Source organism: Rhinatrema bivittatum, chromosome 3, assembly GCF_901001135.1.
Source record: "Rhinatrema bivittatum chromosome 3, aRhiBiv1.1, whole genome shotgun sequence".
Taxonomy (NCBI): Eukaryota; Metazoa; Chordata; class Amphibia; order Gymnophiona; family Rhinatrematidae; genus Rhinatrema; species Rhinatrema bivittatum.
Window position 1 is genome coordinate 304,006,586 of NC_042617.1, and position 13,487 is coordinate 304,020,072.

The 13,487-nt window shown below is 45.2% G+C and overlaps 1 protein-coding gene across 10 annotated transcripts in view; it reads left to right on the forward strand.

The window, feature by feature from the left end:
• The window catches only part of VDR (vitamin D receptor), a 223,585-nt gene that overhangs the window by 160,399 nt on the left and 49,699 nt on the right, over positions 1-13,487 (forward strand). For all 10 annotated transcript variants that reach the window (XM_029595097.1, XM_029595094.1, XM_029595096.1 and 7 more), the window contains one exon: positions 11,268-11,439. In XM_029595097.1, coding sequence (XP_029450957.1) covers positions 11,268-11,439 — 172 coding nt within the window. The remainder of the gene's footprint in view (positions 1-11,267; positions 11,440-13,487) is intronic.

Sequence of the window (13,487 nt, forward strand, 5' to 3'; positions counted from 1 at the left end):
GCATCACAGTCACCTTGCATTATAATAAAATTTCATAGGCGTAAAACTGTTTAAAAAAAAGGTATAGCTATTAGCAAAGCAAATAGTTGAAGTTCACAAGCTATAAGGGCAAATCGTGTATTATCCCATTTAACGCATGCTATTTGCCCGTTTAGCACAATTCTGTGCACTTTATTACATTGGTTTCAAAGTATTTAAGTAAATTTAATTTCTTTCCACCCTGGTGAGATGACAGGAGTTACTGTGCACACCTCCTCAGTAGAAGTTAACAGATGGTGGAATATTTGGTAGAAGCTAGCGCTGCATTTTTGGGAACCACAGAAGGTTGTTCTGACTTTCATTAACCTGCGTGATGGGTTATATTTATCCCATGTGCTATTGCATGTTGCACATCTGTGCAGAGGAGAATTTTCAAAATCATTTGCTCATGTAAATTGAAAGTCTAAAAACTGCCCTCCCTCGCAATGGTGCTTTTAATCACATTAAACAGCGGCGTACCTGGGGGAGGAGGGGGTGTTTGGATCGGGGGAGTAAAGTACACATGCAGAATGGAACCCTCTAAGCAGAGGGTTCACTCCCCCCCCCCCTTTTCCTCTGCCTGCAGAAAAAGGAGGAGTGCAAAGTCCAGAGGTACTTTTATCGCTGGGCAGCTGTACAAATGAATTTAAAAAAGAACACAACTGCATGTGTGGTTTTCTTTGAAAACTGTCTACCAGGTTCTCGAGTATAAAACTACCTGCGCACTAGGCAGGTTACTCAAAATTGCACCCCCCCCCCCCCCCCCCAAAGTGTAATTTTCAGAGAGACTTCTGCGGGTAAAACATGCTTTGTGCGTAGAAATGGCCTTATACAAAATTGCCTGCCCAGTACAGATTTCTGCAAAGTGGTAAATCACTTTTAAATTTGCATTGGATTTGGTTGAATTTTTTTTTTCCAGAGTCGCCGGTAAAATTCCAACAAATTTCCCCATTGAACCTGAGGGAAACCTGAAATAGGCTGAAAACACATCTGGTTGGGTTTTGATCATGAGCATTTCATACATCCCTGATTGCAGACCTGAGGATAAACACCTGGGTCATGGTCAATGTCTGTGATTTGCAGTGATCACAATCCAAAACTGAACTAGAATCATTTATGTGGGTAAAGCTCAATCCAGTTAACAATCCAAGTTGAACAGCGGTGGCACTGTGCATTGCCATGCAGAGATCCAAGTTCAGTTCCTGGGCCTGGCTTCTTGCTTTCCTGACATGGTTGAGGCAGAGTTCACAGCCCCCTGAGGGGAGGAACACTTCATGGTCCAAGATGGAAGTTGCATACCTACCCTGGTTTTCAAGAGGAAACTTTCGTCCTTGGCCTCTGGCTGAGGACTGTCAATGACATGGTTGGTTAGATGCTGTTAAGGACAGAGGAGGGAAGAACCTTGGGTACTTGTAAATGGAAACTCATGGCGCTGTGGTCCCAGTACAGATCGGGTCTAATTTAGCTAAAAGCACAAAGGAGCAGCTAGCAGGAAGCTACAGAACCAAAAAAAAGAAAGTAACTTTTGGACTCACTCATTGACTTATCCTAACTTTTCTTCCAGCGCCCTCCCTCCCAATACGACAGCAGTTTTGGTTTATCACATTCCTGTATGTGATGCTGCTGTTTCGATGTACTGCTGGAGGGGGAGTGTTTGCTTCAGCAGCTAATGCTGACACACTTTTCTTTTGTTGAAGGGATTATTTTGTATTTTTTTCACCCACTCTGTTGTTCCTTTTGCCTTATCTGTGCCTTCGGTTCTGTACTGCTGTTCAATGTATATGCTGTTTATTTGTGTGAATCATTTAGCCTCTTAAACATTGTGTGTATTAGAACACCAAAAGATCTTCCTCGTGCATGACCCCCTCATGGATTGACATCCTCAGAACCCCTTGTGTAGATGAAGGACTGCATGCTGCTGCTCAACTTTTTTTTTAAACCGCAATTCCTCCTGCTCCCTTCTGGCTTCCAGCTCAATGGGAACCAGGACTGGGATGTGGCACCATGAGCCTTCATTCACAGCTCCCCTAGGATTTCCACCCCTATTTACTCCAGTCATTATAGCAACAACCCTCGGCCAGAGCCATGCACCAGTGCTCAATCCAGAACCCTGCAGTCATGAGTCCTGAATGTGGGTACTAGGTGTCCACCATTGCACGATGACCAGGTCTCCCTCCCTTTAGGGGCTGTGAACGCTGCCTTTGCATCATTCCTCAACCCTGGAAAGAAGAAGATCTGAGCCAGAAATCCAACCCAAGATGCAATTACGTTTTTTCTTGGACTAAGGTAAGAATTCTCCGAGGGCAAGCAGGATGGTAGTCCTCACACATGGGTGACATCATCAGATGGAACCCAGATGCGGAAAACTTATGTCAACATTTCTAGAACTTTGACTAGGCACACTGAGCATGCCCTATACCATGCATCCACATGGGGTCCTTCTCCAGTCTCTCTGTTTCCGCGGAGCTGTAAGCCTTGCAATGTGAGTGAGCGCACGTTGGCTATTTTTAGCCTTGTGGAAAACATGCTTTTTCTTGCGGTTTTCATGGTTTTCCTTTTTCCATCGCCAGGTCCCTCTGTGCCCTCCCTTAGCATCTCCTACTCGAGTTTTCGGCATTTTGGGTAAGTTTCCTTGCTCGGTTGATTCCCCATGGTGGCAGTACATCAGTGCCTGCTGACCATAGACATCCCATTGCCATCGCCTTCAGTTTGTGCTCCTTTTGTTTCATCCATTATGGCCACGTCCGGTTTTCAGCAATGTCCCCGGTGCCCGAGGACCATGTCCATCACAGATCCATATAAGATATGTGTCCTCTGTCTGGAGACATCACATAACGTCCAGTGTTGCTGCGTATGCACCCAGATGACCCCAAAAAGACGATGGCTTCGACTCGACAAGATGGAGCATCTCTTTGGGTCAAAGTCTGAGCCATTGGCATCAAAGTAACAAGAAGCCGCGCCAATGGACACCGAGCCATCAACAGTGGTGGACCATCAGATCTGTCGCCGCCGGTGGATAGGTGTGCTGGAGACCGACCATCGTCAATCTCCAGGCTGAGGAGGTCATGTTCCTTGTCATCGGCCTCTGCACCAGGGAAAGACCGGGCCAAGCATTGAGAGAAGCTGAAGAAGCATTGGCACTTGTCCCCTTCGATGCATGATGCCGGGCATGGGGATGAACCAGCTTCTGCCAGGATGCCCCCAAAGTGAACCCATGGTGAGAAGTGCCAATCCTCCATTGGTGCCAGGAATCCGCAATGGTCTCCATCAGTCCTGATGCCAGTCACTGATCCACTTCCTGGGTCCGAAGAGGATCTGGCCACCCCCCCTTCCTCCCAGTCTGTGTTGACATCAGCAACATTCGAGGAGGAGCTGGAGCGTCAAGTCTAGCGAGCGGTCAACTGGGCGTTGCAGTGCTTCGATCCTGTGGCACCAACAGCACCAGACCTGATGTCGCCCATCCTTGTACTGCTTTTGGAGAAGCTCAATGTGCTCATCGGTGCATTAACGACCCAGTTGACGCTGGTTTCTGGGACAGCACTGATGACCAGCAGAGCACCGAAGCTCCCCCTACCAATACAGTAGTCATTGCCAATTCCTCTGAGGAGGAAGCTCCATCAAAGCCTGCCACCCCCCCCCCCCATCCAGTTCTACCAGTGCCTGCACCTCTGGATGAAGGACGAGCACCTAGGGACCCATCCCCTATGGCTTACAGTGATGATGAAGAACCCTAGGGGGAATGATGCTTCAGAGCTCTCCGAAGGCTTTGTGGGTCTTCCTTCAGAACCTTCTCCAGAGGAGTAAGGGAAATCTCTGCCTGAGGACTTAACTTTTGCAGGGTGATGACGGAAGCCATCCTGTTTCAGTTGTTGACGGAGGATGCCAGGCACAAAATACTTGAGATCCTCTAGTTCGTGGAGCCTCCTAAGGAGATCTTGGTGGTCCCAGTATACGAGATCCTTAAGGAGTTGCTGCTGAGGATATGGAAACACCCCCTCACAGTACCTCCCCTTAAGAAGGCAGACAAGGGTCTACCTCACCCAGAAGGCTGCAAGATTCGATAAATGTCAGAATCCCCACCAGTCAATGGTGGCCAAATCCACCCTCAAAAGGGCCAAGTGCTTTTGGACTCATTCCTCAGCACCCCTGGGGAAGAACCATAGAGCGATGGACACTCTTGGGAGGAAGGTGATTCAAGCAACATGCTCATTGCCCAAATCCCTGCCTAACAGCTCTAAATGAGCCAGTTCTCACAGGACATCTGGAAATAGGTGCAAGAGCTGGCCGAGCAGCTGCCTCAATATCACCCAGACACCTTCATGTCACTGGTACATAAAAGCCTGGAGTGTGGGAAAACGCAAGGTCCATGCGACCTACGATGTTTTCAAGACTGTATCGGGAGCCTCTGCAGCAGGAATTGGTGCCTGCAGAATGGTATGGCTGCAGGCTTTAGATCTCCGACCAGAGGTACAGGAACGACTCGCTGACATGCCTTGTACTGGAGAGAACCTCTTCAGAGAGAGGGTGACAGAAGCAGTGGCCCAGCTTCAGGACCACCATGAAATCCTCCAACTCTCCACCATCACTCCTGATCAGTCCTCTTCTAGGAGGCTGGCTAGACCGGGGCCAAGGAAGTCTGTCTTTCGCCAAAAAAAGTACTGTTCTCCACCCCTTTGCTCCTGTCAACATCATCAGGGCTCCCGCAGCTGACCTAGGCAGCAGAGAGCCCCCAAGCCCCAGGCGGCTCCTCTGTCAACTCCAGGGTTTTGACAGGGTTGTAGGGAGCGTATGCCAGTTGCCCATACCCGCGACAGTTGACTCTTCAGTCGGGGGAAGGCTGTGATTCTTTGCAAACCAGTGGCCCAGAATAATCTTGAACCAGTGGGTTCTGTCCATCATCTGTCAGGGCTACAAATTGAACCTATTGGGTCTCCCGTCAAATTACTCTCTGTGCCCATTTTGTGGGCTGTAGCACATCAGGAGGTACTATTAGCAGAGCTCTCCTAACAGCCAGAGTGATTGAGCCAGTACCACCAGGGCAAAGAGGATGGGGATACTATTCCAGGTACTTCCTGATTCCAAAGAGAATAGGAGGACTCCGTCCCATTCTAGATCTAAGGGCCTTGAACAAGTTTCTAAGAAAAAAAAGTTCAAGATGGTTTCCCTGGGCACCTTAATCCCCCTTTTGCAAAACAGGGACTCATTGTGCTCCTCGCCCTAAATGATGCATACATTCATATCGAGATCTTCTCTGGTGACAGGAAGTATCATTGATTTGTTGTGGGAAAATAGCACTTCCAGAACCGGGTGTTGCTATTCAGGCTCGTATCAGCCCCATGGGTCTTCACAAAACGCCTGACCATGGTGGCGGCGCACCTCCGCAGGCTGGGAGTGCATGTTTTCCCATATCAGGATGATTGGCTGGTCAAGAGCACATCTCAGGCAGGGGCTACCAGGTCCATGTGCTTGACTATCTGGGTGTTAGTCACTGGGCACGTTCTCAACTACCCAAAATCCCATCTTAGCTCATTACTTCAATTGGACTTCATAGGAGCCCTGCTAGACAGGAGGACTATGATCCTTATAGTCCCCCATTGGCCGAGACAGTACTGATTTCCACGTCTATGGGAGTTGTCCATCCAGAGACCGATCAGTCTGGGGACTTCCCCAGATCTCATCACGCAAGATCAAGGCAGGCTGCAGTATCCCAACCTCCAGGCCCTGTCGCTCACAGCCTGGCTGTTCAGAGGTCAATCCTACAGCCACTTGATCTTTCAGCGGATGTGTCTCGGGTCCTGGTGGCTTCTAGAAAGCCTTCTACTAGAAAGTCCTGTGGACTGAAGTGGAGGAGGTTTTCCATGTGATGTGAGCCGAAGGTCCTAGATCCGTTCTCGTGCTCCACACAAAAACTGCTTGACTACCTACTACACCTGTCAGAGGCTGGCTTAAAGACAGACTCCATTAGAGGTAATCTCAGTGCAATTGGTGTATACCACCAAGGTGTAGATTGTACGCCCATCTCTTTACAGCCTATAGTTGTACACTTCATGTGGGGCCTGCTTCAACTGAAGCCTGCAATAAGGCCTCCTGCTATGTCTTGGGACCTCAACATGGTGCTAGTTGAGCTGATGAGATCTTCTTTTGAGCCACTGTGCACCTGTGATCTGAAGTATCTGATCTGGAAGGTCCTATTTTTGGTGGCAATTACTTCAATGTGCAGGGTCAGCAAACTCCAGGCCTTAGTAAGAACATAAGAAATTGCCATGCTGAGTCAGACCAAGGGTCCATCAAGCCCAGGATCCTGTTTTCAACAGAGGCCAAACCAGGCCATGAGAACCTGGCAATTACCCAAACACCAAGAAGATCCCATGCTACTGATGCAATTAATAGCAGTGGCTATTCCCTAAGTAAACTTGATTAATAGCAGTTAATGGACTTCTCCTCCAAGAACTTATCCAAACCTTTTTTGAACCCAGCTACACTAACTGCACTAACCACATCCTCTGGCAACAAATTCCAGAGCTTAATTGTGCGTTGAGTTATCCACCTTATACTTAGTCTTATAATAACAGGGTGGTATTGCGTACGCATCCTAATTTCCTGCCTCAGGTGGATTTCCATCTTAACCAGTCAGTCATCTTGCCAATATTCTTTCCCAGGCCCCATTTGCACCAAAGCGAACGAGCACTGCACAGTTTGGACTGTGTAGTGCCTTAGCCGTCTATCTGGAGTATATTGAAGCCCATAGACAGTCCACCCAACTTTTAATTTCTTTTGACAAGAATAGTTGGGTGATGCCATTGCCAAATTGTCTAGCAGATTGCATCTCCTTCTGTTATGCTTAGGCAGGACTGCATCTTGGTGGTCATGTTAAGGCTCATTCTGTCAGCCATTGCAGTATCAGTGGCCCACTTGCGAGCAATTCCCATGGAGGAGATCTGCAAGGCTGTGATGTGCAGTTCTCTCCACATATCAACATCTCATTATTGTCTGGATAGAGATGGCTGATGTTCAGCCAGTCTGTCCTTCAGAACCTGTAGGAGGTGTAGAACCCAACTCTCCTGCCTTGTTTGGGTTCAGGCTGTCTCTCCCTCTGTTACCTGTGTTGTGCCCGCTGGCACCTAGTTGGGTGCCTGTTGGTCCCCTTTTGTGTTGGGAAGCAGCCTGTAGCTAGGGATTCACCCATGTGTGAGGACTACCATCCTGCTTGTCCTCTGAGAAAGCGGAGTTGCTTACCTGTAACAGGCGTTCTCCAAAGACAGCAGGATGTTAGTCCTCATGAAACCCACTCACCACCCCTCGGAGTTGGGTTTCTCCTATTTTTTATTTTAATCATATTCTGTATTTCAAGACTGGAGAGGGACCCCATGTGGACATGTAGTATAGGGCATGCTCAGTGTGCCTAATCAAAGTTATAGAAACTTTGACATACGTTTTCTGCATCAGGGCTCCATTTGATAATGTCACCCATGGTGAGGACTAATATCTTGCTGTCCTCTGAGAACACCTCTTACAGGTAGGCAACTCTGCTTTAACCAGAGTTTGACCCTTCTTTGCACAGTACTTGAAGAAGGACATGCAGGATCTCAAAAGCTCATTCCTAAACCAGCAGCCCAGTTCTGCTCCAATGCTGGAGAATGATGTCTCCAGGAAAACAACTGGCATGGAAAAGCCCAAACTGGATCAGTGGCCTGCACAGGGAGGGTAATTTTATTACATCACGGGTAACTTACATGGCAGCTACATGCAAAGTTACACTAATTTTCAAAGCAGACTTATGTGCATAAGTTTGCTTTCAGAATTATGCAAAATGATGCACACACAATTACTCCTGTTCTTTGCAAGTTGGGATTTGTCCATGTGAATTTACATGCAGCCTTTTAAACATCAAAAGTGTGTGAGACATCCAAACTCTGCAGCTTCCACGGAATACAAGATGGCAGAAGGAAGATTCCAGTGGGCGAGAGCAGCTCGTTGGCGACCTTTTGAAAGTTTCTTCCTACCTTGATCTGCAAGAAATGGAAGAGTTGCCCATGGGTTTTTTCATCTGCTCCTATGCAGGATATTTCTGGGCCAGTAGATTCCTTTGTCTTTTGGCCTGGCTCCATGACGTTGACTCCGGTGAGGTCCTTGGTGTCACCAAGGGTAGAAGGAATCTTGCCAGAAACTCCAGACTCTGTGGCCAGCTTGAGCCCAGAGTTTCGAATTCCTCTCACTGGTCTGCAGCCCTGTGGTGATGGAGGTATTTGACAAAGTTCCTCATGAGAGGCTTCTAGGAAAAGTAAAAAGTCATGGGATAGGTGGCGATGTCCTTTCGTGGATTGCAAACTGGCTAAAAGACAGGAAACAGAGAGTAGGATTAAATGGGCAATTTTCTCAGTGGAAGGGAGTGGACAGTGGAGTGCCTCAGGGATCTGTATTGGGACCCTTACTGTTCAATATATTTATAAATGATCTGGAAAGAAATACGACGAGTGAGATAATCAAATTTGCAGATGACACAAAATTGTTCAGAGTAGTTAAAGCACAAGCAGATTGTGATAAATTGCAGGAAGACCTTGTGAGACTGGAAAATTGGGCATCCAAATGGCAGATGAAATTTAATGTGGATAAGTGCAAGGTGATGCATATAGGGAAAAATAACCCATGCTATAATTACACGATGTTGGGTTCCATATTAGGTGTTACAACCCAAGAAAGAGATCTAGGTGTCATAGTGGATAACACATTGAAATCGTCGGTTCAGTGTGCTGCGGCAGTCAAAAAAGCAAACAGAATGTTGGGAATTATTAGAAAAGGAATGACGAATAAAACGGAAAATGTCATAATGCCTCTGTATCACTCCATGGTGAGACCGCACCTTGAATACTGTGTACAATTCTGGTCGCCGCATCTCAAAAAAGATATAATTGCGATGGAGAAGGTACAGAGAAGGGCTACCAAAATGATAAGGGGAATGGAACAACTCCCCTATGAGGAAAGACTAAAGAGGTTAGGACTTTTTAGCTTGGAGAAGAGACGACTGAGGGGGGATATGATAGAGGTGTTTAAAATCATGAGAGCTCTAGAACGGGTAGATGTGAATCGGTTATTTACTCTTTCGGATAGTAGAAAGACTAGGGGACACTCCATGAAGTTAGCATGGGGCACATTTAAAACTAATCGGAGAAAGTTCTTTTTACTCAACGCACAATTAAACTCTGGAATTTGTTGCCAGAGAATGTGGTTCGTGCAGTTAGTATAGCTGTGTTTAAAAAAGGATTGGATAAGTTCTTGGAGGAGAAGTCCATTACCTGCTATTAAGTTCACTTAGAGAATAGCCACTGCCATTAGCAATGGTTACATGGAATAGACTTAGTTTTTGGGTACTTGCCAGGTTCTTATGGCCTGGATTGGCCACTGTTGGAAACAGGATGCTGGGCTTGATGGACCCTTGGTCTGACCCAGTATGGCATTTTCTTATGTTCTTATGATATTGATGACTTTAGTTGACATTGGAGAGATGTGAACAGAAGCGAACACTGGTAGTGATTGGGCCCAGGTGGTGGAGCAGCTAGAAACTAGTAGGTTCCTGTGGTTGGAGCAATATTGGACAGCAAGGCTGGGGATCTGTAAGGGAGCCCTTAATGGATCCCAAGACATTTTATTTTATTTTATTTATTTATTTATTGTTTTTGTTATACCGAGTTTCATGACAGGCATCACATCAACCCGGTTTACAAATAACAAAGTGTGTAAAGCATAACGTAACGTAAAAAACAATATTTTCAATAAGAACCTTGAACTTTAAATACAGTGAATCAGATAAAGGATGTGAGAAAGTTACAATAAAACAGGGAAAATTAACTTGGAACTGGAAGAGGGGAGAGATTGAACAGAGCAATATTTACATTTCAGCCTATTAATGTAATAGAATAGCAAAGTGAATAAATAAGACTATGTGAGTAAATGTGGCGGTACATCACTATGAAACGGTACATAAGTAACCAAATGAATAAGTATGACACAGATGTGAATGGTAATGGTATGATAAAAACTCAGCAGGTATTGATGAGTGTAGGTTTAAGGTTGGTTGATTCGTATTTATTTTAAAAAGGGAACTATTTGGAGAAGTGAAGACATTCCCTTTTGCCTGATGTCACATCTTTGGTGAGAGAGAGTCTTAGGACTGACACTGCAGTGACCAGATTGGGTAGGTAAGGGAGGGGCAGGGGAATGTAAAATAGGGAAAAAATCCTCAGAATTGAGAATGAAAGAATATGGTGCCAGGATCCCAGCCTTGGCTCTAACTGAGTAGGAGAAAACTGCTGGGTCAGAAAAAAACAAAACAAAACATAATGTGCCAAACTCCACACCAATCTGCAAGGATTTTTTTTTTATACAACTTTCATTTTTTTTCTGCTCCACTCGGATGCAGATTGTTCTAATGACCCCTCTGCAATGTCATTTAAGAAAATATTAAACTGAAGTGGACTGGAGATTGAGGCACTGTGCTGGTAAACCTCTCTTTCTTTCACATCTGCTCCATTCACCACTACCCTCTGTTGCCTGTCACAGTGGTTCTTAACCCAATCCTCTGGGACCGCCTGGCCAGTCTGATTTTCAAGATATCCCTAATGAATATGCAGGTGATAAATCTGTATACATGGGAGGCAGTGCATGCAAATATCTCTTATACATATTCATTAGGGGTATCTGAAAACCAGACTGTCCAGGTGGTCCCTGAGGACTGGATTGAGAACCACTGGTCTATCACTCAACCAGTTTCTAATCAAGTTAAGACCAACCCTCAGGCTGCTCAGTTTATTTATTAGCCTCCAGTGTGAGGCACTGTCAAAGGCCTTACTAAAATTCAAGGATGCCATACCCACCACTCGTCCTGATCATGTATACCAAGGGATGGCCAACTCTCTAGTCCTCAAGAGCCACAAACAGGTCTGGTTTTCAGGGCATCCACAATGAATATGATTGAAATAAATTTGCATACAATGGAGGCAGCGCATGCAAATCTATCTCATGAATACTCATTATGGATATCCTGACAATCAGGCCTGTTTGTGGCTCATGAGGATCAGAATTTGCCATCTCTGATGTATACGTTTCCTTACTCATTTTGCCAGTTACCTCAAAACAGCTCTCCAATGTAAATTGCTGCTGTTTTTTTTGTTTTTACTTGAGGAACAAGTGATCTTGAACATTTATGATGAATCAGGTAGGATCTAATTATGTATCTTGTCCCTCCTGCACAGAGTGTGGCGAAGCACAATTTTTTTCTCACCTGCTGATGAGCGAGGACAGCAGTGATGGCTCGGTGGTGGCATCTGGCTCATCTCAGCTCTCCATGCTGCCTCACCTGGCTGATCTGGTGAGCTACAGCATCCAAAAGGTTATTGGGTTTGCCAAGATGATCCCTGGATTCAGGTGAGAATGGATATCTTCTCCGGTAGCAGTGCTATTTAATGTTTAACGTTTAATTGCTGGTTGCTTAAGGTAAAGTCCTAGTCCTCCTGTGCCAGTTGGTAACACTGGGAGGCCATTGTTGGCCCTTTCTAGATAGATGCTGGAGATTTGGAAAGCTACCCAGTTAGTGTGTTTCAATGCATATAGTAGGAGCGGGACACGGTGTCAGCACTGGAAGGAGAGAACCTCTATCAGTGCAGTGCCTCCCCTAATACTGGCCTTCTTCCAGACCCAGGGGTACAACTATAGTCCTCAAGGGCCGCAAACCAGTCAGGTTTTTAGGATATCCCTAATAAATATGCATGAGATAGTCACATATAACTGAGCCACTGTGCAAGCAAGTTTATCTTATGCAAATTCCCTCAAGGGCTAGCATTGAACACTCCTGTTCTAAACCCTATTTTCTGCTGAAAAAGGCTTGTGTCTTCTACATTATTATCATCAAGGTATTCAAATAGATAATGTTTTATAGGAAATAGAGGGTAGTAGTTCTTTCATTTTCACCTCCATAATAGCAAACAAATGTTTTTGCATAGAAGCTAAGGAACTAATAATGTAAGGGCTGATTATGGAGTAACCTGTATATACTAAGAAGGCTTTAAGGGGGTAATAGTCACTGGCCAGATTGCAAAGTTAGCCATATAAACGGCTAATTTTGGAGGGATATTCATCTTCAGGACTACTGTATGGTATGACTAGAGTTTGCCAGGTAAGTTATCTGGGTAACTTAGCTCTGCCCCAGAATGCCTCTGGAACACCCTTTTGCAATCCAGCTAAATTTTAGCCAGGTAAGTGTGGGAAATATTCAAAAGTCAGCATTTAGCACTAGATATCTGGCTTAAATGCCACTGAATATTGAGCTTTAAAGGTTCTTACTTGTGCCATTTTACTGAGATCGAAATCTTCAGCAGCTAATCACAGTACAGTGATTCTGCCCACTGTTTTATAATTCTTAGTAATTTTATCTGATTTCTCATTTTTGTTCATAGTTTTGGAGGAGAAGCCCAGTTGTAATGCTTATGCTTTAGGTTCAGTGACTTCCAAATCCAGTCTTCAAGAGCCCCAAACATGCCTGGTTTTCTGATCTACACTCTGTATTCATGAGATGCATTTGCATACACTTGGAGGTGAATTTTCAAAGATGCGCACGTAAAAAAAAATAGCACAAGCATGCGTAAAATAGCACGTATACTTTATTTTAAAAACCGCAACATACGTGCCTATATTGGGGACCACGAGTAAACTTGAGTGTGAAAACAGGAGTGATACGGGGAAGGGGGGGCCAGCATTTTTACGAGTACGTTGTTGTTTTACAGCCTGCCAAAGTGACACTCTTAAGTCTTGTACTTGAAAATATTTACGCCTGCTCAATATCAGGTGTAAGTGATCATAAAACTCTCAAAAGTGAAAAATTGCAGGGTGAGGAGTCTGGTTGAGATGGGGAGACTTCAGGCTGAAGAGCCAGGAGAATTTTCATGAGTTGCAGATGGATCGGGCGAACTGGTAGACTAATTGGTAAAACCGGTAATTTCATTATCCTGCGCATGTTACAAAATCCTCTGACTTAACGCATGTAAAAGCAGACTTTCGGGGTAAGTGCGTCTAAGTAACGCAAGTAAAATTTAATTGTGTTTTCCTTTAAAATTTGAAGTACAGATGCGTGTGTATATCATTTATTTGCACACTTATCCAGCTAAATTCAGACTTATCCGGCTAAGTAGTGCCTTTGCCACTACTTAGGTGGACAAATTTGAACTTATCCAGATAAATAGCGCCTTTATTTTAGACTTATCCAGCTATCTTACATACCTGGATAAGTCAGAAAAGTTCTATTAAGATGGACAAGTAGCGCTTTTCAGACCAATCCAGCTAAGTGCTGCTTCTTAGCCGCATAAGTCATAATTTATCTGGATAAGTACTGTTACTTTTCCGGATAAATCCAAATTTGCGTGGCTTGTGGATTTTACGTATGTGAGCATGTGCGAGCACGTGTACACGCATATGTACAT